Below are 21,374 nucleotides of genomic sequence, written 5' to 3' on the forward strand. Positions count from 1 at the left end.
GCGTGCGTGCGTGCGTGCGTGCGTGCGTGCGTGCATACATTTGTGTGGTGAATGTCTTCTACAGTGAAAAGATATAAATAGACTTTTGCTTAAGATGCACAAGACACAGGGAGATATACCCCCCCCCCTCCCCCCCCTCCAAAAAAAAAAAAAACTGACGTGTGGACCGACTGAGTGGACTGCTTCGTCCTCACACCCCAGAAAGTAATATTCAGTATTTAGTCAACACAATCTCTGTGGAGGCACATTAAAGCATGGCTCTGCCATCTCAGTTAATGACTAAACATCTGATAACATTTTTACCATGGGAGTAAACATTGTCTTTATGGCTTAAAGCAATCTCTAGCGTCTCGCTCTCTCTCACACACACACACGCTCTCTCTCTCTCTCTCACGCGCACACAAATCATGCAGATCATATCTTTATGTTTCATTATCAACTCATTAACTTCAGCAGTATCTCTTGAGCTTCAGCCTCCCCCTACTGGCAAAAGTGTGTATTTTACTTATTTTATGTCTAATGGTAATACACCCCACAGAATGAAAAGGGGAACAAATATATGAGAAAATATTGTTATGGGATGGCTGGATTTCTGTTCAACTTCTAAAACTTTTGATAAACTTGAAAACAAGAAGGAAAATCAACAGTTTCAAGGTTTTATTAGTAAAATGTAATGATGAAAGGAAACTAATGATCATATTGAGAAGACAAATTGTACCCTAATGCAACTTGACGCCTTCTTGCTGAAATTCATGGCTTTAACAAAATAATTTTTAGCTACTTTGAATATGAATTTTCCACCTCTGACAAAAGCTTAGTTAACTTTATGAGCCACATTTCTTTCAGAATCGACAGCAATTGCAGGAAGCATAGCCTGCCGAGCAACTTCCCTATTTATGTGAGATGCCCCATGTATGCACTGTACATTTACTTATGCACTGGCCTGATTTGTTTTCATTTTGTTTGCTGTGCAAATGATACCAAATGGCAATATTACATCATAACTTTTTCAGTACGGTAAGTATTCTTACAAAGTAGCTTGATGTCTGTTCTTGTCAAACTTAAGACTTGAAAAGAACAAGTGCCTAATATGCTTTGGAGCTGCAGAATCTCTGAACCATGAGTTCCTTTGACACAAAGCAGATTGAAAATCCAACACTACTCAAATATGTGTGAATATTACTCAGTCTTAGAGAGTTTCAGCACGAAACATACTAATTTACTTGTTGGGCTTCTCTTTTCTCTTCCTTCATCTTGTTCAGCTGGAAAATCTGATGTACTACACAGAAAATAACCACAACAAAGTAGTTCTGAGAGACTTCTACCTGTCCAGATTTGAGAATGGCCCCATCACAGAGCCATGTGGAACACCAGAATATTTGGGTGGGTGACTCTCTATTTACCACTATGCATGGATATATTTTTACCTTTAATTCTATGCTTTTCTTTTCTCCATATCTCATCTTCTTTTGTGGCTTTCCATTAGCTTTACCTTCTGTTGTGAAAATGACCTGGGGGCATATATCTGTTTGAGTTCTATCTGTCAGCGGCAAAGTCTTACAGTGTGAAAATAAATAAGTATAAAAACATGAAACCCAGATACAAATATAAACAGAATTGAAAGCATCCAAGTCTTGCCCTCCTCCTCCTCTTGCTCTTCTTTCCTTTTCATCTCCTATCATCCTCTGCTTATCGTCGAGCTCCTCTCTGTGTTTCTGAGGTGTAAACGAGGTCAACTTGAAGTGCAGAGCTGTACTTTGGCCTGCTTCTCGGCGGTGAAAGGCCAAGACGGTTATTCATGATGATGGGTTGTGTGATTAAACTAATAAATAAGGAAAGGGAATATAGGCTCTGATCTGAAAAGGATGAGAAAAATTTAGCTAAAATGGGTTCTAGTCTTCAGGAGTATTGATGCCTCTGCCGTTTACTATTATAAACGCTGTGTGAACGCTTATAAGCAAAAAGCCATGACATTGCCTCCTGCAAATACTTTTTATGTCTGCTTCCCTTTCTCCACTGATCCTCAGCTCCTGAAGTAGTGGCTCGTCACCGATATGGCCGTCCTGTGGACTGCTGGGCCGTGGGTGTCATCATGTTCATTCTGTGAGTCTCGACCAGTATTATTACAAGCTATCATTTACAAAACCTGTAATATAAAGATGACAGCATGTCCAGGCTGCAACGTGAAAGCTCCTCTGAGTATCTGCTCAGTCCAACGTGTAAAGGACATTATCCTTTTGTGTGCACGGTTTCATGCCTTTTCCTTTCTTGCAGTTTATCTGGAAATCCTCCGTTTTATGATGAAACAGAGGAAGAGAACACTGATCTACATAATCGCATCATCTTCTGTCGCATTGTTGCTGGGGACTTTGAGTTTGACTCCCCTTACTGGGATGACATATCACCTGCAGGTACTTAACTCAACCACACGGTGGCAATAGATACACAGTTGAATTAGTTTTCTGCTTTCTTTTTACCTTTCGGTAACACAAAACGGGTGAATAGGAATGTTTTTAAATGTCACCTGATTCCTTTGTTGTGAAAAAAAAATAAAAAAGACTACTTGATTGTAATTTTATTTGTATATCTTAAAATAGATAAATTAACAATACCTTTTAATCTTTATGGTGCCTTAATGGCCACTCAACAAAATCAAGAAACAATAAATTTCACCAAAATAAAAACCTAAATAAACAGTAAAATAAGACAAAACCAATGTAAATTGATTGCGGTAAGCAGTCTTTAGGAGACAAGACCTAATACTGTTGAGTGAGGGGAGTCCACTCTGCAGGACAGAGCAGCTGAATGACTTGCTCCTCATCGTGGTTAGAAGACCAGGGTGGACATGGCAAGTGTTGTTGTGGTTAGCACTTAACAGTCACTGGTTTTGACCTGCTGGCCAATGGGGCCTTCATATGAGGAGTTTGCATGTTCTTCCTGTGCTTGCATGACATTTTCTCTTATAGTGCAAAGGTATTCCTGTTAAGGCAATTGTTAAGTGTAGGATATCTGTCGGACTGAATGTGTGTAACAGTATGCCAGGCCTGCTGGCTGCACATTTTTGCACCCTGCAATCACCCACAGTTACCTATAATTGGCTCCAGGTCTCTGTCATCATAAGATGATGGATGGAGGCAACTTTCTAAATTCTATTTGAATATGGCATCCCACGTTATATTTCAGCCAAGGAGCTCGTCTGTCGACTGATGGAAGTGGACCAGATGCTGAGAATCACTGCACAAGATGCGCTTTGGCATGAGTGGTAAGGATGTGTACCTCTTCACTACAACACAATCATGTTGCCACATAAGTACAGGACTTTCTTTTTTCACTGGCTGGAATGCTGTATGTCATCTGTGACAGGATTGCAGGAAATGGTGCGTCAGAGAAGAATCTAAAGGATGGTGTGTGCGCCCAGTTTGAGAAGAACTTTGCAAAGGCCAAATGGAGGGTAAGAATTCATTCACCTTCTCTGCATGTAGAAGCTAATAGAGATGATAAAAATACAGCTCAGTGAGAAGCAGAAGAAACTGAAGTGAAAGACGTGCTGGCTTTAATGACCTTACTGTCATTACGCATTGAAGTATGTTTTGAATCTGTGATGAAGTTCACAAGGATATCCAGGGATGTGAATACTGAAGACAGAGAAGAAAGAAGATGGCAGTGCTGACCTGACAGCATCTTTAACAGTTATAACCCTCTTCTCTTTTTCCCTATGTGGTTCCCAGGAGTTGAAGGTATTGTTTCTGAATATGAGTAAGAGTGGAAGGACAGAGCATGTAGAGAAACGCGCGTTAAGTCTGCCATGGCTCAATGACACAATATCGTTTTTGTATTCTGAAGGTGTCGGCATGTGTAAATATTTTTACAATGGTTGACTAATTTGAAAATACTTGCAGTTATTGTTCATTTGATGGCTGCTGAAGCTTCTCTCTTGCTCTGTTTCTACCCACTGTCACTCTGCCTTTCCCAGAAGAGATCCATCCACTCTGTCCCACTTTTCTTCATTGGTTAGACCCCAAAGGTTCAAAGTGGCCTGCTCTGTTCCTTTCTTACTCCTCATCTGCACTACTTTGTAGAACCAGATTGGTGAAAACCTGATAACTAATAGCTACAAGGAATATGTTTTGTTTTTATTGTTGCACAGTTTTTAAATTGGTGAAGATAAGGAGAGAGTGAAATGGAAAGGATATCAGGGACATAGGCCACTGTGGACTTGAACGTCTTTCGTTGAACTGCAGTGATTTGAACTACAATGCCCTCTGGCATCCCTGTAATGTGAATCCTGGCTCATTGCCCCATACTGTTGTTACATTCAAGTCATGTTTGAAGCTACGCAGTGAATCTACATTGTATTCAGTGACATTTCAGTGTCCAAATGGCATTTCACTTCCAGAGGATTCAAGGAAATTCACTTTCCTGGTTTCGAAACAATTGTTAAGCTCACGCATGTACCTGAACTCTTTGAGGGCTTGTGGATAAAACGGAATGGGCGTAAATGACTGTTGAAGGAGGCTTGCCCGTGTCTATTCACTTACCTTCTCCAGTCAACAAGCAATCAAGGAGTTTCCTGGGAAGAGTGAGTCTTAAAATTGCTTTGTACCAGAGTACTATCTGTCATAGGCTAATGGAAGTAAACAACTTGCACTAATGTCTCTTGCTTTACACAACTGCATTCCAGTGCTTACAATGAAGATGCAAAATCGTGGTACCTTGACAAGCTTTTTCTCAGTCGCTTGTCTATTTGCTTATAATTGTGCTTTTCCATAACCGACTTTGGTACCAAAGGAAGAGGTGTCGCTATGGGTGTTTCAGAAAAATGCAACACAGTGTTCAGTCTAATTCTCCTCACCTCTGCTATCCTCTGGTTTTTTTATTTGCTTCTCTACAGAAAGCGATCCGCGTCACAACCTTCATGCAAAGACTGAAGAATTCAGAGGCTCTCATTGACAGTTCAGCCGAAGTTCAGGCTGGAGAAGAGGCAGGAGATGGTGAAGGGGGGGTTTCCCAGGGAACAAGTGATGAGGGAGACAAAGGGACTAGTGATGGAGGCGTGACATCAAGCAGTGTGTCTTTAGAGGTTACTGTTGAGAATGCGCCAGCTGATAGGGACCAAAATGAGGGGACAATTAAGGTAGGACAAAAACAGGAGGAGAAAAGGCCTGTGGGCCCTTCTGTCGGAACTTCTCCCTCAGATATACAGGAACCTGTCTGTCAATCAAACGCAGTCCCCAAGCTTTCACAGGAAGAGCCCGATAAGGTTATTGCAAAGAAAGGAGTAGGTGACGGAACCAGAAAAATTGCTGCTAACTTGGGTCAAAATAAAGTTGTTCCAGAATCCAAACAGACCTCTGCAGTGACTCCAGAACGCTCAAAGCTGTTAGACAGTTCGATAGGCAGTAATCTTGACAGAAAGCCCATTTCCCCCTCCCCTGAGCCCAGCAGCAAGCGTAAAATGGCTGCGACTTTTCATGGGCCTCCACCTACGTCGTCAGCTATAGCGTCTTCCTCACCAGAGAGGAGGCCCACCGGCCAGCAGAAGGCAGAGGCTGACGGAAGCTGGTGTCAGACGCAAGTACCCGAGGCGGTGGCAGAAAGGTCAGTGGGAGCAACAGTCACACCGGCAATGGGGCCCGGGGCAGCAGTGGATGTTGGACTTGGAGTTAGGTTAAGGGGTGACAGTAGCCCAGCAGGTAGAAGGGATAGGAATGCCAAAAAAACCGACAGGTACAGTGCAGAGTTTAGCATAGCTGGGACTGGTGACGTGCTGGGCCAGGGTTGTTATGCAGTAGGCAGCTCTGCTAGTTTGGGCCGTCATGCGATACCATATAACCCAGAAGTCGGGGTTGTGGGAATGGGCATTTCAGGGAGCTACGGGAGTCCATACAGTTCACTTTATTCAAGTGGAGGTGGAGTAGGAATGTATGGAACTGGGCTGCCACATGGAGGAGGAAGCAGCACCACAAGCGACTGGCAAATGGACAGTGTCATTGAGCAGATAGAAAAGCAAATGGCGGCTGTGCTGGAAAAAATCGAGGGAGACATGCCCTCGCTGCTTGAGCAGATCAGTGACTGTCCTGCTGAGCCACCACGTGCCCGGAGCACACACGCCTCTCCTGCCACTCCTCGTGCACGCCAGTCACAACACTCCCCGGCCACCACATCTTCAGCCACTCCTCCACCACTGCCCACCTCACCCAGACCTGTGCTGCCATCCCTCCCTCGCCTTACCATCCCCCCACCCTCCTATCCCCCACCCTCTCCACCCACACAAGCCTCACCTCAAGCCGCAGGAGATCAGGAGGACAGGGATGGACAAAGGGGTGCTGCCCATTCCAACCAGTCACCCAGAGCTGGCATGAGCAGGGGACTATGAAGCTGGTGTGCATGATGCAAAACATAAATTCAAACCACCTGGAACACTGGAATTTATAGTTGAAACTTGAGAATTTAAAGACTGTCTCCACCCATAAGAATCACTTACTGCCCAGAAGAAAAGTAACCCTACAGTGCTATTTTGTTTGGCTGTGTGTGCATACCAGATGACTGTTCAAGCGAGCCCCACACTATAGCATTTAAATACTTTAATAACTGCAGTACAGGGGGAGTACTGAACTGCCTCATCTTGCACGAAATGACAGTAGCAAAGGCCATCATCTCAAAAGCTTGCTTATATCTCAATTGTAGATTGTTTGCTTGAATGTTGATCATTCGACCACCTTACACTGGAATCCAAGCACTCATTGCAGTTTGCATATACTCGATCTACTCCAATAAGAAAAGTGTGGGTATCAGTCTCAGCTAACAGCGAATGATATAAAAGCTGAGGATGGGTTTATGTACAATATTCCTCACCAATTGTAAATACATATGAAAAATATTTAATTTCCTTCCCAATTCTTGATTTTCTCAGATGTTAAAACCACCACATATCCAAAGTAACATGTAGTTTTTCAAAGCAACACATTCCGTTTAATTATTTGTTGTTCCTTTTTTTTAATTCATGTAGCTATTAATTCTGTTGTGAGGCTTTCATTCCCTCGGATGTACAGAAGTTTGTGAAACAGAATCATCAATCCAATTCACGGGCTAATAGATCATCTGCTTTGTTTAATTATATGGTGTAATTAAACTTGAACTGTCACTCAAAGTCTTGTGCCTGTTCCACTTGTGTTGTAGCGCTGGAGAGGAAAGTCCATCAATACATTACATTGTATAAAGGTTTTACAATAACACACATAGACACACGTATACATGTATTTTCTCCTTATTTCCCCAAAATTGACCAAAAATTTTCATTTTCTCCAATTTTGTTGACAAATTCATCTGATACCATACAATGGACAGTTTAGTCTATTTTCTCCTTTTAATCACACTGAATATTCTTCTGATTTTCACTCTGCTTTTGGGTGTGTGTAATAACAGATACTGTGCTTCTCTCCTGAACAAGTCTAGACCTCCACTGAACTGTCCCTATGTGAGCTGTGCTTTGTTTGCAAGTCTTTCAATAAAAGTTAAAAAAAAGAGAAATATCCTGAGTCTTTTGTTGGTTGTTGTATTCCAACCATGTTGACTAAAAACAGATAATGTGATTTTCCAAATGTTATGTACATACATACATACATACATACATACATACATACATACATACATACATACATACATACATACATACATACATACATACATACATACATACATACATAATTTATTTGTTGTTATTGTTGTTGTTTTTATTCTGTCTCATTGACATTATAACTTCTATTCCATGGGATATTCTGTGTGGGGCAACGCGACAAAGAATTTCTCTCCGGGATGAAGAAATGTAATATGCCTACAAGCCCCATACTGCATTGCGCGTTTTTTTTGGCTTGGTCCACACTGATGAGGACACGGGGGTGATAAGATTTAGTCTTCAGAACTGCTAACGCGCATTTAACCCACTTACCAGAGTAAAAATTATTGTTTAATATCTTAGTGGTGGTTTATTAACGGTACAGTTGGCTTTAATAGCGCCGTTTGGCTTGAGAGCCTGGTTCATATTTCGACGGCCCCTTCGGGTCAGAGCAGTGGTCGTGCCTGTAACGTGCACATGTTGCTGCTTTGCTTTGCTTTCAACTGAAATAGAGTGAGGGGAAACGGTTCGGGAACAGCCGGGCAGGCAGCAGTCCAGCGGAAAAACTCACACCGAGCCCGCCACCCCGACACACTGCTCAGCTCGCAGCCAGCGGCACTCTTATCTTGTCACGTTGTTTGTCGGGTTTCTTGCTCCCACAGAAGCCGCTTTTTAACACTGCAGATCAGGCCGAGTAATATCGGATGTGGTAAGTTCCCCAACACTTGTGTAAGCTCTTAGCCCCAGCTAGTTGGCTAATGTTAGCTAGTTGGCTAACATAAGAAGGAAAAAGTCGTTGGGTGGCTAGATAGCTCCAGAGCTAGCCACGCACAGGCTAACAACTACGCAGTCGTTTGATTTGCGTTATCGCTCGTCTTAAACCCTGGTCGCCGTCGGATAGCCGAATAATTCTGGCTCTCCGCTCGGCTAACCGTGGCTACCAACAAGGCACTGTCAAGTCTCTGTGCAATTACAATTTGCACGTTTTTTTTAGTTTTTTATTTTTTTTTGTTGCCGAAAGTCATTTATTGATTAATGCTCGTTTGGTGGGGTAATAATAACGGTTGCTGTAAAGCTAGTCCCTCCGTGCGTTAGATATCACGATAAGAGACGGACACCAGCTAACTTGCGTCTAAGAATCGTAGGAGCCTCTGTCTACACGTTTGTTTGGTGTATTTTGAGGTAAACGCCACGATAGCTCGGCGATAGACGTTACCACAGTAACGTAATATAGGTTACACTCTGTCCAGCATGTCAAGTTGGACACTCTGTTACGCTGACGTTAAGTCACAGCCACACGTTTTCTATCGATGGAAAATGTTTTTGTTTTTTAAGTCAAACATGAAATCGCAGTGAGAACATGAGAATATCGGGGATCCCCTTCGACATGTGTACCCGTGAATATGCGGCCCACTCTTTTCCTGGGCCTTTGTCATTTCCCAGGCACCCCCTCCCCCAATAGTCTTCTACAAGGAATGCTCACCCCTAACCTCAATGTGATCGAGGGCCCAGACGCCCAGCATCACTTTAGCTTGCGTGTAGCGTACCTAAAACCTGTTCCATTCATCACTGCGCCACTATCGCACCGGCGTGCTGAAGACAAATGATAGGCGTCAAAACATCTCGTGTCCAAACAGTTGGATTGCATCGATTCCTCTCAACACGTTTAGTGTCGGTGTTATGTATGCAGCTCTACGGCGAATTGACTTCTCGCTATTCTGTCAGTGAAACAAAGATAATGTTATTTTTGTTCCCCCCCGTCAAGCCGTCGGATTTTGTTATATTAGAAGGAAATGAAACGCACAGTCGTGTAAACCCGAAGTCGAGTTTCGGGTTTGCATTCATGCACTTGTGGCCGACATGTCCAAAGACGAGGTTTTTATCTTCTTTTTTTTAAAACCGTGAGGATGGATTACTGGAGGTCCCGCGGTTCATTGTACAGTAATATACATGGCATGCATCTGCTGGCAGCGAGGGCGGGACCAGGGCGCTTCGGCCTCGGTTTGTCAGCCAATCAGCGGAGCGCTGGGCCGAGCCTCGTGCTCCTGTTGAATATTTAAGCCGCTGCGTCACAGTTCCCCCGCCCCTTTCGCCCCATCTGCCATTTTGGTTTTGTTCCCGTCTGCAGTCGCAAAGCCAGCAACGCAATTACATAGAAGAGACTCACGGCACAACGACATAGTGACTCGACAATATAGAGCAGACACATCCTAATCCCCCCCCCAACCGCGTTTCTTTCCTCGTCCCAGTCGTCGAATATCCAGTCATCCTTCTTACTGACGTCTACACACTGCGGGAGAGGAGCGGGTTCGCATTGGGAAGGGACCGAGAAGGATTATTGGTAAGAAAAGGAGAAATCAATGGAGCACGAGTGGACTGCTGCTCTCTCATTACCGAAAGGGAAAAAATATATGTATGTTCGCGTTGAGCGATAAAGTTGGACTGTGGCCTTTCATTTGGTCGTTACGATACAAGGGCGTTGGTGGTTGTCTGTCAAATAAAGCAGATTGCTCCCTTTTAGCTCCGCCGCTAGCTTGTAAAGTTGTGTTCCGCACTGGAGGGAGTGTGGGCCTAGGCCGAGACGCTCATGGCCCGGCTGCTGTTTTCCAGCCTCTAACTTATTAATGTTTCGACTCCGTCCTCCTGCCAAATCGCTTAGCTGATTAGTGATTAAGAAGCCTCCCAATCTGCTCGCCTGTGCCGCCGACTGTCAGTCGTTTCTTCACGATGTGTGCAACGCCTTGAAATGTTCTGCTAGCGGCTAACGATTTGGAAACTACAGTTACAGTCGGGCGGCTTTGCTGCATCATGCCGGATGCCTTCATTTTCGATTCTGGCGAACCACGATCGTCCACGTAACTGTAATACTGTAGTTTTATTCCAGCTTTTTTAAATATATATCTTATCGTGAGTGCTTGGCCGAAGTCATCGAAGAGCGAGGACGTGTTTGTGAAGTGTTCACAGTGACTTTGGACGCTCGTAAGTTCGCTGGACTCGATGCGGAAATTGTACTTGAAAATGCTAGCTGGGAATGTGATCGAGATATTGCGGCTTTATCTTCCGAATGATTACATTTAGGCAGATTTAAGTTTTGTTCGCCCTGCGCAAGAATGCTACATTAAAAATACGTTCATATCAGTAATCGTCCTTCCCCTCCTTTTGTACTCGATATAATTATAATAGCACAGTGTGGTCCTTGTGTCCACACCTGCCAGCTCCACTTTACCGCAGTGAACTTTTAATGATTCAGCTCTTTTTTTTTTCTTTTCTTTTTTTTTTTCTTGAAATGATTTAGGTCGTCCTTTAACAATAGATGGACATAAACAAACCACTGTGGTCTCTAAGCATGAAAAGAACTGATAATGCTGCTATTCACGTCTCTCCTCGGGCACAGTTCCTTTTCTATCAGATTTGTGTTTGGCCTGCAGCCAGCCCAGCTGCTCTCGAGACTAAAAATCCTCTCTCCTTAACATGAAGGGGATTGCGCAGCATTTGACTTGGGATCTCACCCTAATGCAATAATTGTAAATTTCGTGCCAATATGAATTGGTTTTGTTGTTAATGATTTAGATGTGGTACTTATTGAATGTTGTGTTTTTGCAATCACTTCAGCGGGGAGAAATGAATAACCGAATGCCTCAAACTACTATTTTCTACACAGATGTCCAGCTCGCCGCTGTCCAAGAAGCGTCGCTTGTCAGGAACAGAGACGAAGACGGGATCCAACTGCTCCTCCTCTAACTCTGTCAGAACTGATCTGTCCCACACACCTGCCAACGTAAGTGCAAGCATGCCACTTTGTCATACATGTCATACTTTGAAACATAAAGTGAATAACCTACCATCTCCCCAGGGCATGGCTAAGAATGGCAATGATGCTGAGATTGATGAAGGCCTGTACTCCAGACAACTGTAAGTTTGTACGCGTTTGAGAATTTATATATTTTCTTATTTTGTTGTTGTCATTCTAAATTTCCAAGTTGGGCCAATATTTGTATTTGTCCATCTGCAGCTATGTGTTGGGCCATGAGGCTATGAAACGCATGCAGAACTCCAATGTGCTCATCTCTGGTATGAGAGGTCTTGGAGTTGAGATTGCCAAGAATGTCATCCTGGGAGGAGTTCGAAGTGTCACAGTGCACGACCAAGGAGTTGCTGAATGGAGAGACCTTTCTTCTCAGGTGTGTTGAAGGATGCCTTAATTATGAGTTCTGTATTAAAACTACCTATTTCTCACTTAGACTTTGTACTTATTCAAGATCCGTCTGTTATCTTTTGTGCTGATTGCAAGGTGTATTATGACTGTCATTTGTCTAGTGTGTTATGTTTTATTGTTGCCAACCCATGAGTACTGCAGCCACCCCCACTCTCGCTAACCCGTCGGCTGACCCAGATTTATCAGCGGGTGGCCTCTCCCTGGGTCATAATCGTGCAGCCAAATCCTGTTTTAGGACGCCATTACAGTGGTCTGTCAGCCATAGACCATGTATTCTCATCACCAGACGGATGAATATGTGAATAGATCCCTCAAGTATTTTTAGGAAGTCTCATCAGAGATATTTTATTTGGGACTGTGCAGAAGTGTATTCTCCTAATTAGAACTATCTGACAGCTGTTGGGGCTGAAGTTTGTGCTGTCAAAAATCTATTTTAGTAGCCATCATGAACCTTGATAAACTATCTAATTCAAACACAGTAAAATATCCTTTGTATACTTCTGACATGCTGTCCCTGTTAAGGAATTTCCTTGAACCTGTCATTTGCATTGGCCACTCTAATTAAAAAAAAAAAAAAAAAGAACAAATTTCTCCAAAAGCAGTTCAGCAAAACCTGAATTGTGACATTCTGTTCATTTGTTTGGAGGCAATCTTTCTCACGTATACTTCTCTATAAAAGCTGTGTAATATTTAATCCACCTGTAACCGCCCTCAGGGATTAAGCTATTGTGCAGTTTTCATCTCAACAACATAGGACTTCTGTTGGTATCCACTAAATATTTGTACCAGTTCAAACTGATGCAACAGTAAATTAACCCATTGATGGATTTGTTTCTCATAGCAATAAACCTCAGGCTATTTATGAAAAGCTAAAACTAACAAGCGTATAAAGAATTGTGGGCTTGTGGTACCAAAGACCTCTGGTGATTCTGGCACTACAGAGTGTCACACATTGGTAACACAATCTTCTCAGCACTGTCAAAAAGCACACTGTAATATTGAAAGTTGAAATAGCCTTGGAACAGGGGAGCAGAAGCACTCACTTAAGATTTACCCATGCAATTATTCCTCTGTACAATGCAAACAAGCAATCGAGTCAGGGTTTCAATAGCCGTCTGTGGTGTTTATGTCCTCTTGGTCACAATCCTAAATCCATTTGAGAGCCAGATCTCGACGTCAACATCAGCCGACTGTTTAAATTGCCCGATGTTTGTCCTGTGTTGTTGGTTCTGCCATGCTATTGATCAGCAGTACAGTCGGGTTACAAGAATTGAGCATTTTACGCATAGAAATATAGAGAAAAGTCCAGGCTAAAGCGCTGTTGGCCACTTTTGCTCTCTCTTGTTTTAATGAAACACAGATTTTGCTTGTTTGTATGAAGTGAACAATCTCCACCAGAACGAAATGAAACGCTCATTTTCTCCACTTTATCTAGAGCCGGTCACATTGGGCTGAGTCTATCGCAGCTGACAGTGCAATAACATAGTACTCTTCAGACAGGTCATGTCAGGGAGAAATGATTGCGTTTTGTGCTGACAGTTGGAGAAGTTTTCTTAAGTGACCAGAAGCCTGAGTAAAGAATAATCTGATCTTTAAATTGGTGTCATCTGGACATCAATAAGCTGTGGCGCTTCTGACTTGGTTGTTTTGAGACCTTGTCTGACCTCTGCTTTTCTGTGTGATCAGTTCTACATCCGAGAGGAGGATCTGGGGAAGAACCGGGCTGAGGTGAGTCAGTCTCGTTTGGCTGAACTCAACAACTACGTTCCTGTGACTGCCTACACTGGAGCGCTCAATGAAGACTACTTGACGAAGTTCCAGGTAATACTAACGTTAACGTATTTATTCATCATCTTTAAATGGCATTTCCTTCAACATGGCAATCTCCTTCATGTGTGTTGGACTTCAGGTTGTCGTGCTCAGCAACTCTACTCTGGATGAGCAGCAGCATGTGGGAGATTTCTGCCACACCAAAGGCATCAAGCTGATTGTTGCTGACACGCGTGGTCTGTTTGGGTAAGAATTGACGTGCACTGCCACCCCCCTCCAAGATCTGGCTGTCAGCAGCTAACATGTATCTGCATTCTGGGTTGTTTTGTAGCCAGCTCTTTTGCGACTTTGGCGAGGAGATGGTGGTGTATGACACCAATGGAGAGCAGCCGCTGAGTGCCATGATTTCCATGATCACAAAGGCCAGTCCCTTCATCAGTTCATGCACATTTTGAGAATCTACTCCGATTCTTCGAACAATTCAGTGCTGAATGATGATAGTAAAAGTTTGTATTCCTATTCTCGTTGGGTTCAGGACGGTGCCGGTGTGGTGACGTGTCTGGATGAGGCCCGTCACGGGTTTGAGAGCGGCGACTATGTCACCTTCACCGAGATACAGGGCATGACGGAGCTGAATGGCTGCCAGCCAGTGGAGATTAAAGTTCTTGGTAAGATCACGTTCTTTTTATAACAAAGGATTAATTTTTGTCTCGCTGTAACTTTCAATAACTGAAATGATTTGTTTTTGCTCAGGTCCATACACCTTCAGCATCTGCGACACATCTGGCTTCACCGATTATGTTCGGGGAGGAATCGTCTCCCAGGTTAAGATGCCCAAGAAGATCTCTTTTGTAAGTGGTCGGCTCACTCGGCAAATACCACGGTGTTGCTGCCAATTGAGCCCAGTCTCATCTATTTGCATGTTTCACATGTACAGAAATCCTTCTCCTCCTCCATGGCCGAGCCCGAGTTTGTGATGACAGACTTTGCCAAGTTCGAGCGTCCAGGACAGCTGCACTTGGGCTTCCAGGGTATCCACGCCTTCCAGAAGAAACATAACAAACTTCCTACGCCTTGGGGCCAGGTACGTAATTATGAGTGTGCGACAACTTGATTATGTCTCTCTATGTCATCAGGTGTTAACATTTACTGCTATGTGGTAATTTAATCTATTCCGTGTAATCATTCTGAAAGACTGATGTATGTAGCAAGAGGTGAAAACAGTGCACAGTATTTGACTCACAGAGCTGTCTTTCAGGCTGATGGTGATGAGCTACTGACATTGATCAAGGAGGTGAACTCTGCTCAGACTGGCGCCGCCAGTGTGGAGCAGCTGGATGAAGCCCTCATCAAAAAGCTGTCATATGTTGCCGCTGGTGATCTGGCCCCCATTAATGCCTTCATTGGTGGTCTGGCGGCACAGGAAGTGATGAAGGTCGGTAGAGAGCTGTGCTTGAATTTTCTATAGTTGTAGAACTCTTAAACATTGTGGAATTGTTTATTGCATGTTGTGAAACGCATCCCCATCATTCAATAAACTTGCTCTAAAAAGTCTCCATTCTCTTGTCTTTCAGGCGTGCACAGGAAAATTCATGCCTATAATGCAGTGGCTGTACTTTGATGCCCTGGAGTGCCTGGCTGAAGAGGAAGGAGTCGCGCTTACAGAGGAAGAGTGTGCTCCTGTAGGTGGCCAAGGCTGATCAAGAACACATCGACCAAAGATGATATGCACATCACAAACGGTGGAGTTAAATGTGTTTTCTGTTTTCCCTCTTTTCCCAGAGGAACAGCCGATATGATGGGCAGATTGCTGTGTTTGGCACCAAACTGCAGGATTTGCTTGGCAAACAGCGTTACTTCTTGGTGAGTCAGTCAGTGGAGGACACTTCCAATGTCTCCTTGCACTTTGTTGCTAAGACACTTTGAGAGAATTAGACCAGTACTGCTCTATATTTGTCTCTAAATCCACTTAAAATAAAAAAGAAAGCCAGCTATGACTTGACCTTTTTAAGAAAGTTTTGTTTATTTTTCTTTCTCTGTGATAAAAAAATCTTTGGCACACTGGGTGATGTGATTGATGTGTGTGTGTATATTATACTCTGTACTTCCTATAATGTGCATAACACTTGCGATTACTTTGTACTAATGTACAAACTCACTGTATTTTGTGATCACTGAGAGAAATTTACACCCAAATTAAATTCTGTAACCTCAACTGACATTTAGTAGATTGATTGGATTTTATTAGGTTGTTATAAAAGTTATCTGCTATACATCTCAAGATACATAATTTTCATATCTTTCTTCTCCAACACTTCCAGGTTGGAGCCGGCGCCATCGGCTGCGAGCTGCTGAAAAACTTTGCCATGATCGGATTGGCTTGTGCCGACGGTGAGGTCATTGTGACTGACATGGACACCATCGAGAAATCCAATCTCAACAGACAGTTTCTCTTCAGGCCCTCGGATGTTACGGTCAGTGCTGCACTCAGCCTAATAAACGTGAGCCCCAAAGAAATGAGGCTCTGTTTTTATTCCATATTCTGCTTCTTTTTTTTCTTTTTCTTTTTTAATTGTCATGTCACAGTAATTCTTGAGCACAATCATTGTCTAGTTGAACATCGATCTAATTTGCATACAACTGTTGATACTGTCGGTCAACACACCGGTATGAAACACCACTGCAAGTTGATTATGAATGTGATCTTAATTGTGACGAGTTAATAAAGACTGAGCTTTGTTTCATTTATCCTACCACCTAAATTTAGCAGCATGTGAGGAAGAAAACAAATCCTCAAGGTCAAACTGTCTTTTACAGTTCAGCTGTGTTAGTTTGTGTTATTTCATGGTGATTATAAAAGAAACTTCACTTTGAGGAACGGCAGTTTTTTTGTTGAAAGTTTGAGCCACTTGGTTGAAATTTGTATATACCATTTGTGGGAGTTTTTCTCGTCGATTTTAAATCTGTTTAAACCGTCATTGTCTTCACGTTGTTCTACCAGAAAATGAAAAGTGACACGGCCGCTGCTGCAGTGAAGCAGATGAACCCCTCCATCAGGATCACAGGCCACCAGAACCGAGTGGGCCCCGACACCGAGAGAGTCTACGACGACGACTTCTTCGAAAGCCTTGACGGAGTCACCAATGCACTGGACAATGTTGATGCACGTGAGTCAACAGAAACGCATTTCGTGACAATGTAGTCAGTACCATGTTCACATATTTTCTTTTGCTCCGTCTTCAGGTATGTACATGGATCGGAGATGTGTCTACTACCGTAAACCCCTACTTGAATCAGGAACTTTGGGTACCAAAGGCAACGTCCAGGTGGTGATCCCCTTCCTCACAGAGTCCTACAGCTCCAGTCAAGACCCACCAGAGAAGTCCATTCCCATCTGTACTCTCAAGAATTTCCCAAATGCTATCGAGCACACGCTGCAGGTCAGTGGATGTACACTTTCTGTTTTTCACTCAAAATTTTATGAATTTGTAAAGTTAAAACCCAAAATTACAAATGAAAGTAATGATCAAAGGACAAAATGTATTAACTAGATAATGCCAAAAAATTAATTTGGGCAAATTATACATTTGAAAAGAATCTGCGCTTGTCATTTATGTGCATTAGTAATCCGTTTCATTATCAGCTGCTGTTATTAATTCACACAGCGAACTCTGTGCTGCAGTGTGACTGAAAGTTTTGTGGCTGTTCAGTGATTTGTTTTCATCCGTTCATGAAACAACCTTGTGCTTCTGATGTGGGTCGGCTCTGATACTCATGTGCCATCAATGTGCTCTTCTGTTCAGTGGGCCCGTGACGAGTTTGAGGGACTATTCAAACAGCCACCAGAGAACGCCATGCAGTATCTCACGTAAGCTGCAGCTCTTCTCCTTCATAAGTTAACGTTGTGATTGACAAATCAAAATTGGAGCCATTATCCCAAGTCACAGAGGACATTTAAACTTGATGGACAAAATCCCTCCGACACCTTTCACCCATTTTAACCAGTTAACCATCTTTCCCACAGAGATCCTAAATTCATGGAGCGTACCCTGAAGCTTCCCGGCGCTCAGCCTGCCGAGGTTCTGGAGGCCGTCTATAAGAGTCTTGTCACAGATTGTCCTCACAGCTGGGCTGACTGCGTCGCCTGGGCTCGCAACCACTGGCAGTGCCAATATAGCAACAACATCCGCCAGCTCCTGCACAACTTTCCTCCAGATCAGGTACTTGAGGAGTGTCTCAGTGTTCTCTAATCACAGGTTGTTTTATTTCATATCCAATGGTTTAAACGAGTAATGTGTCTTTCAGCTCACCAGCTCAGGCGCTCCCTTCTGGTCTGGCCCAAAACGGTGTCCTCACCCCTTAGATTTCAGCACCAGCAACGTAAGTATTGATTAGTTTTGTTCTTCCGGTGAACAGTCTTTTTGCAGTCCTGTAACAGTGATTGGTACTTTCAGGACCTCCATATGGACTATGTATTGGCAGGCGCCAACCTGTTTGCTCAGACATACGGCATCCCGGGAAGCACCGACCGCACAGCTCTGGTCAAGATCCTGCAGGAAGTCAAGGTGCCAGTTTTTACTCCCCGTTCGGGCGTGAAAATCCACGTCTCTGATCAGGATCTGCAGAATAGCAATTCCTCTCTTGGTAAGACATTTAAGAGATTATATCTCTATCCCAGTCATGTTCATCTGAAGAAATTCATTCAGTTGTGAATCTTTTCTTTGTAAATGCTGTTGCGTGGATTTGATGGATCCACTGTTGTCTCTGCACACAGATGACTCCAGACTGGAAGAGCTGAAGGCTCTGTTACCTTCATCTGAGTCTTCCCAGTTCAAACTCTGCGCCATTGACTTTGAAAAGGTACTGATGGCCTTCTTTTGCAATGAATGTTCATTTTACTGTTGACCTCCAGTTTGATGGTCTTTGAATAATAATGTAAACAAAGCTGACCTGTTTTTAACTGCAGTAGAAAATTTAAATTGTAGAGCAAAGGACAAAATTCTTTTTTTTCTTTTTTTTTTTTTTTTTTTTGGGTGATTTAGCAGCAGTTTATTTGGTCTTGAAGTGAAAGAAACTCTATTTTATTTTGTATAAGATGCTTTTAAAGTGACGATTGGAATGAGTGCAGGCCATTTTAGAACACATTTCTCTTTGTTGTCTTTGACTTCTCATCGTGATGATTTGGATGACGATGTTGGAAATCAAATTACACAAACGTAGAAGAAAATGTCTCCATTTATTCCCTTTTCAGCCTTTTGTGTGATAACTTTGGGATTTTTTCTGAACAGGATGACGACACCAACTTCCACATGGACTTCATTGTGGCCGCCTCCAACCTGAGAGCAGAGAACTACGACATTCCTCCGACAGACAGACACAAGGTGGGCCGCACGTTTCACAGCCGTTAACTAATGAAGCTGATGAGGAACTGGCTTTCATTCCATGTGTACAAGAAACGTTCACACTAGAACAAAGTGAACCAGGGTTCATTTTAACCAGAAGTGTGAACACGTTGATGCGATTGGCTGTGAATTTGTTTCATTGGAGAGGATGAGACGTGGAGTGCTCCATTACTATTTACAAGTTTGTTACGCATTGTGTTGCTCTCCATCAATTAACTAATGGACGTTTCTCTTTTCTTCTTCTTCACCACTCAATCCAGAGCAAACTGATTGCTGGCAAGATCATTCCTGCCATCGCCACGACCACCGCTGCCGTGGTGGGCCTGGTGTGTTTGGAGCTCATCAAGATCGTCCAAGGACACAAAAAGCTGGAGACGTTCAAGAACGGCTTCATGAACCTCGCCCTGCCTTTCTTCGGCTTCTCCGAGCCGATCGCTGCTCCGAGACACAAGGTGAGCCTGTGTGTTACCGACTGTCATTTCTGTTGAGATCAACAAAGCACAGATGAGCTAATAAAGCGGGAAACATTTGAATCAACGTCGTGAAGCTCCGATGATGATCCAGCCATGCTAATACTGATGCACCAGCCTGTCTGGGTGTAAGTGAGTTCAACTCACCTTCTCACATTGATGCTGTCAGTGTGGGCTGAGGAGAAATGGCTTATTGATTTCTAGCCAACGATTTTATCGAGGTTGGTGTTGAATGTTATATATAAGTTGTGCTACAAGCTGACCTCGCCGCCTTCGTGTCTTCCAGTACTATGAAATCGAATGGTCACTGTGGGATCGCTTTGAGGTCACCGGCCAGCAGCCCAGCGGGGAGGAGATGACACTCCGGCAGTTCCTGGACTACTTTAAAGTGCGTTCAGCTTCCCTCCATCCTCCTCCTTCAACTCATCCTTCCATCTCCGATGTTAAATGAATCTTCTCTTTGCAGAATGAACACAAGTTGGAGATCACCATGCTTTCTCAGGGCGTGTCCATGCTGTATTCGTTTTTCATGCCCGCTGCCAAACTGAAGGAGAGGCTGGACCTACCGTGAGTGCTTTAATCACACACCTGCTTCTCTCACCTTTGGCACGCTTCGTTTGCTTCATGAGCTCACTTGTTTTTTTCTGTTTCCTGCAGAATGACTGAGATTGTGACCAAGGTGTCCAAAAAGAAGCTGGGCAAACACGTGAAGGCCCTGGTCTTTGAGCTATGCTGTAACGACCTTTCTGATGAGGACGTGGAAGTGCCCTATGTCAGATACACCATCCGCTGAGCTCCACACCGAGCCCACCCGCAGGAGAAGTGGAACTTGTTAGGGGGAGATTTGGGGGGGGGGGGTTGTTTTAAGAGGGGGTTGGGTGGTGGGTGGGCGGGCAAGTTGATCCATGTCAGTTGTATTGGATCAATCAGTTTTTTTTAGGCCTGTGGTTTGTGTAACCCTTTGCCTGAGTGTACATAGTCCCAGTAAACTGACTTGCGGATACCTATACGTGTTCGGGATCCAGTCGGTGCTCGGGTTTGGGAACGGGGTGACCCTGCAGAGGGGGAGCATGTAGACTGGACAGCCTGGTTTCTCCCCTCAGTAGTAGAATCTCTCATCTCTCTTAAATAAGCCTTAGTGGTCTCTTGGTACTCGATAACCCAACCAGTTTCCCTCTAAGTCAACCTGACATCTTTACTCGCCTTAAGCAGTACAAGAGGGGTCTTTACGTCCAGCCCACTGTCTCCGCTCTACTCGCTCCCTTCTCCGGCCCCGTCCCAACGACCCGGCACACATTACATTTCTTTTTAAGATGCACCTCATTCAATAAAAGTCCCGTCTCGTGTCAGCAGATTGTTCCTTCACCCTCGTCCCAGCACTCTGTGGTTTGGAGTGGCTCTTGCACATGACATCGGTTTTCTCATTTTTCTCTTTATATTTCATGTGTTTATTATTTTCTATTTTATTTCGGGGCGGGTGGTCGGACTCGTTTTGGCACACACCTGGTAGATCATGAACCGTCGTTCTATTTTAACTCCAAACGACATTACAGTTTAAGAGCAGGAAAATGAGATGTATCTTGAAATGGGAGCACTTAGTGTGATTAGTGAATAAACGTAAGAAATACCTCCGCTTGTCTTGTTTCTTTTTGTATTTTACATATTTGTGGGTTTTTTTGGTCTGGAAAATTTTGGAAATGCAAACTAAACTGATGACAGTTTAGAACTTTGCGCAGAATAAAAAAAAAAAAATTTTACCTAAAAAATAAATAAAAAGCTACTTCAGTAGTTTTCACATTCACTTCCTCTTGAAGCGGTTCAGCCGGCGAGTCGTCCAGCACTTTGAGTTTAATATTGCCGTCGATTCACTACACAAGTTGCTGCGAAGGGTTTGCCATTCG

The 21,374-nt window shown here is 43.6% G+C and overlaps 2 protein-coding genes across 3 annotated transcripts in view; both read left to right on the forward strand.

Annotated features, from left to right (window-relative positions):
- Positions 1-7,516, forward strand: part of camkvl (CaM kinase-like vesicle-associated, like) — a 42,129-nt gene extending 34,613 nt beyond the window's left edge. The window contains exons 6-11 of the mRNA XM_080470060.1: positions 1,263-1,383; positions 2,028-2,103; positions 2,275-2,411; positions 3,184-3,262; positions 3,364-3,451; positions 4,892-7,516. Coding sequence (XP_080326186.1) covers positions 1,263-1,383; positions 2,028-2,103; positions 2,275-2,411; positions 3,184-3,262; positions 3,364-3,451; positions 4,892-6,376 — 1,986 coding nt within the window. The 3' untranslated portion in view covers positions 6,377-7,516. The remainder of the gene's footprint in view (positions 1-1,262; positions 1,384-2,027; positions 2,104-2,274; positions 2,412-3,183; positions 3,263-3,363; positions 3,452-4,891) is intronic.
- Positions 7,517-8,104: 588 nt separating this feature from the next.
- On the forward strand, positions 8,105-21,102 carry uba1 (ubiquitin-like modifier activating enzyme 1). Of its 2 annotated transcripts, XM_080470058.1 has the most exons (27): positions 8,139-8,324; positions 9,865-9,956; positions 11,277-11,393; positions 11,469-11,527; positions 11,628-11,796; positions 13,518-13,652; positions 13,741-13,847; positions 13,933-14,023; positions 14,137-14,269; positions 14,355-14,452; positions 14,539-14,685; positions 14,860-15,036; positions 15,176-15,283; positions 15,384-15,464; positions 15,923-16,075; positions 16,603-16,768; positions 16,845-17,041; positions 17,405-17,469; positions 17,626-17,821; positions 17,907-17,981; positions 18,056-18,245; positions 18,376-18,461; positions 18,890-18,982; positions 19,264-19,455; positions 19,760-19,861; positions 19,940-20,040; positions 20,131-21,102. In XM_080470058.1, exons 3-27 carry the CDS (start codon positions 11,277-11,279, stop codon positions 20,264-20,266), a joined length of 3,174 nt encoding a protein of 1,057 aa, XP_080326184.1. In that variant the 5' UTR covers positions 8,139-8,324; positions 9,865-9,956; the 3' UTR covers positions 20,267-21,102. The 2 variants fall into 2 exon arrangements, with proteins under 2 accessions (XP_080326183.1, XP_080326184.1); XM_080470057.1 differs by lacking the exon at positions 9,865-9,956 and having other exon boundaries at positions 8,105-8,324.
- The last annotated feature ends 272 nt before the right edge of the window (positions 21,103-21,374 follow it).

The sequence above is a fragment of the Lipophrys pholis genome (genome assembly GCF_963383615.2).
Source record: "Lipophrys pholis genome assembly, chromosome: 8".
Classification (NCBI taxonomy): Eukaryota; Metazoa; Chordata; class Actinopteri; order Blenniiformes; family Blenniidae; genus Lipophrys; species Lipophrys pholis.

Bases quoted from the DNA above. Each gene is read 5' to 3' on its own strand.
- uba1 (XM_080470057.1), top strand. From the start codon at position 11,277: ATGTCCAGCTCGCCGCTGTCCAAGAAGCGTCGCTTGTCAGGAACAGAG. The intron at 17,982-18,055 runs GTAAGTATTGAT...TGGTACTTTCAG, and splicing joins TAGATTTCAGCACCAGCAAC to GACCTCCATATGGACTATGT. The intron at 20,041-20,130 runs GTGAGTGCTTTA...TGTTTCCTGCAG, and splicing joins AAGGAGAGGCTGGACCTACC to AATGACTGAGATTGTGACCA.